General features: G+C 37.5%; 1 protein-coding gene across 1 annotated transcript in view; it reads right to left on the bottom strand.

Annotated features, from left to right (window-relative positions):
• Positions 1-2,070, bottom strand: part of EMC7 (ER membrane protein complex subunit 7) — a gene marked incomplete at its 5' end in the record, with an annotated part of 19,720 nt that overhangs the window by 10,829 nt on the left and 6,821 nt on the right. The window contains one exon of the mRNA XM_006778176.2: positions 660-798. Coding sequence (XP_006778239.1) covers positions 660-798 — 139 coding nt within the window. The remainder of the gene's footprint in view (positions 1-659; positions 799-2,070) is intronic.

The following is a 2,070-nucleotide window of genomic DNA, read 5'->3' on the forward strand; positions in this document are numbered from 1 at the left end:
AAGGTCCCAGGTTCGATTCCGGTCAAGGGCATGTACCTGGGTTGCGGGCACTTCCCCACTGGGGGATGTGCAGGAGGCAGCTGATCGATGTTTCTTTCTCATCGATGTTTCTAACTCTCTATCCCTCTCCCTTCCTCTCTGTAAAAAATCAATAAAATATATATTTTTAAAAAAACTTAGACAAGTCTAACAATAACTCAACTTTCAAAAGCAGCAAAGTCAATTTATCTCTAAAGAATGTACTCTATTAGTGTTTTTTTCTTAATTTTTTTTCTATTGATTTGAGCAAGAGAGGAAGAGGGAGGGAGGAGGGAGAGGGAGGAGGGAGGAGGGAGAGGGAAAGGGAGAGGGAGGGAGAGGGAGGGAGAGACGGAGGAGGGAGGAGGGAGAGGGAAATACTGGTTACCTCCCACAAGCGCCCAGACAGGGGATTGAACCCACAACCTGGGTATGTGCCCTGACCAGGAATTTCAATGTCATATCTACCATTGCAATTCTCATTATATATTCCCAAGACACTGTTTTCCTAAAATCCACTAATTACACTTTCATCCAACAATCTGATGTCAGCTTTCTATCTCATAGGGGTTAAAAGTTTTCAACTGCCTAGAAGCCAATTAGAGATTAGTAAAGATACTTTGTTATAACCTGATACATACCATTGGGTTCATCAGAAAGTCTGTCCAACCCCATGATTCCCTTTTAATAAAGTAAGAAGGTGGGCCTGAAGATTTCATTTGAAGAGGATAGGGCAGTCTGACCACTTCTGATGTTTTAATATAATTCACATATCTTGCTCTGATAAAACATGAAAAAGAAATCAGTAATTCTACTAAAAACATTACTAGTTAAAAGAACTGCCTATAATATATAAGCAATGATTTATAATTACCTTTAACTTTTCCCAAATACTTAGATATCTAAACTTTTGACTTGAAAGTCTGATCAAAGTAGCTTTACCTGTATGTCTAAAATATTTAGCAAAACGTAGAGAAAAAACACAAGACTTGGAATCAAGCTACACATTTAAAAGAAATAGCTATACATATTTAATCTAGAATTCTAAGGTTTTACATTCTGCCAAATGTCAGAAGTGGAAGTCCGACATATACTTTAAAGTAACTTACCAAGTATGCTTATAAAACATTGGTTAAGAATATTAGGATCTTTTTTAAAAAATGTGTTTTTTATTGATTTTAGAGAGAAAAGGGTGAGGGAGAGGGAGAGAGGAGTAAGAGAGAAACAATGATTGGCTATGGAACCCCAAACCTGGGTATGTGCCCTGACCGGGCATTGAACCAGCAACCTTTTGGTGTATAGGACAATTGAGCCACACTAGCCAGGGCAAGAATATTAGGATCTTATATGAATCCCACTTGATGAGTCCTTGTTTTCTTTTTATCTATGCTTCAGGCATCCAATCATCAGGAATGGATCTGAAAATGAGTCCCACTGCTGCAACCAGACCTTAAATGCTAAAGCATGAAGTACCCTTTTTCCAAGGTAAAAAAGCAAATAAAACTTCCATATTTAGAAAAATATTTCTATTTGCTTAGACTACAAATTCAAAATTCAAACAGAGTAAAAAGAATAAAAATAATTTAGTTTTTATCAGGCAAGTATCCCCTTTTAACAATTCTCATTCCCTCCAGTATTCAGTGTTTGCAATTTAAAAAGTTTTTTAAGGGTAGAGGGGGGCAATGGGGCAACAGAAGGGACATCTCCACTCCCGTCCCCTCCCAAGGCCTTCATCCCACTGCTGTCTGTGTCCATGGGTTACGTATGCATGCATATAGTTTCTTTGGTTGATCTCTTCTCACCTCCTTCTGCTCAGGGAGTCCTCAGTCTGTTGCATGCTTCCATGTCTCTGGATCTATTTTGTTTGTCAGTTTATTTTGTTCATTAGATTCCACATGTAAGTGGGGGGAAAAGTTTTCTAACCTGTATATAATATATACTGTAATCTACATATCCCCCATCTCTAAGCTTGCAATTCAAAATGTATAAAAAGTCATGATAACTCCTTTAAGATTTAGATTTACATACTAGAATTTTACCTGTACATTTAAA

The sequence above is a fragment of the Myotis davidii genome, unplaced genomic scaffold, assembly GCF_000327345.1.
Source record: "Myotis davidii unplaced genomic scaffold, ASM32734v1 scaffold46, whole genome shotgun sequence".
Lineage (NCBI taxonomy): Eukaryota > Metazoa > Chordata > Mammalia > Chiroptera > Vespertilionidae > Myotis > Myotis davidii.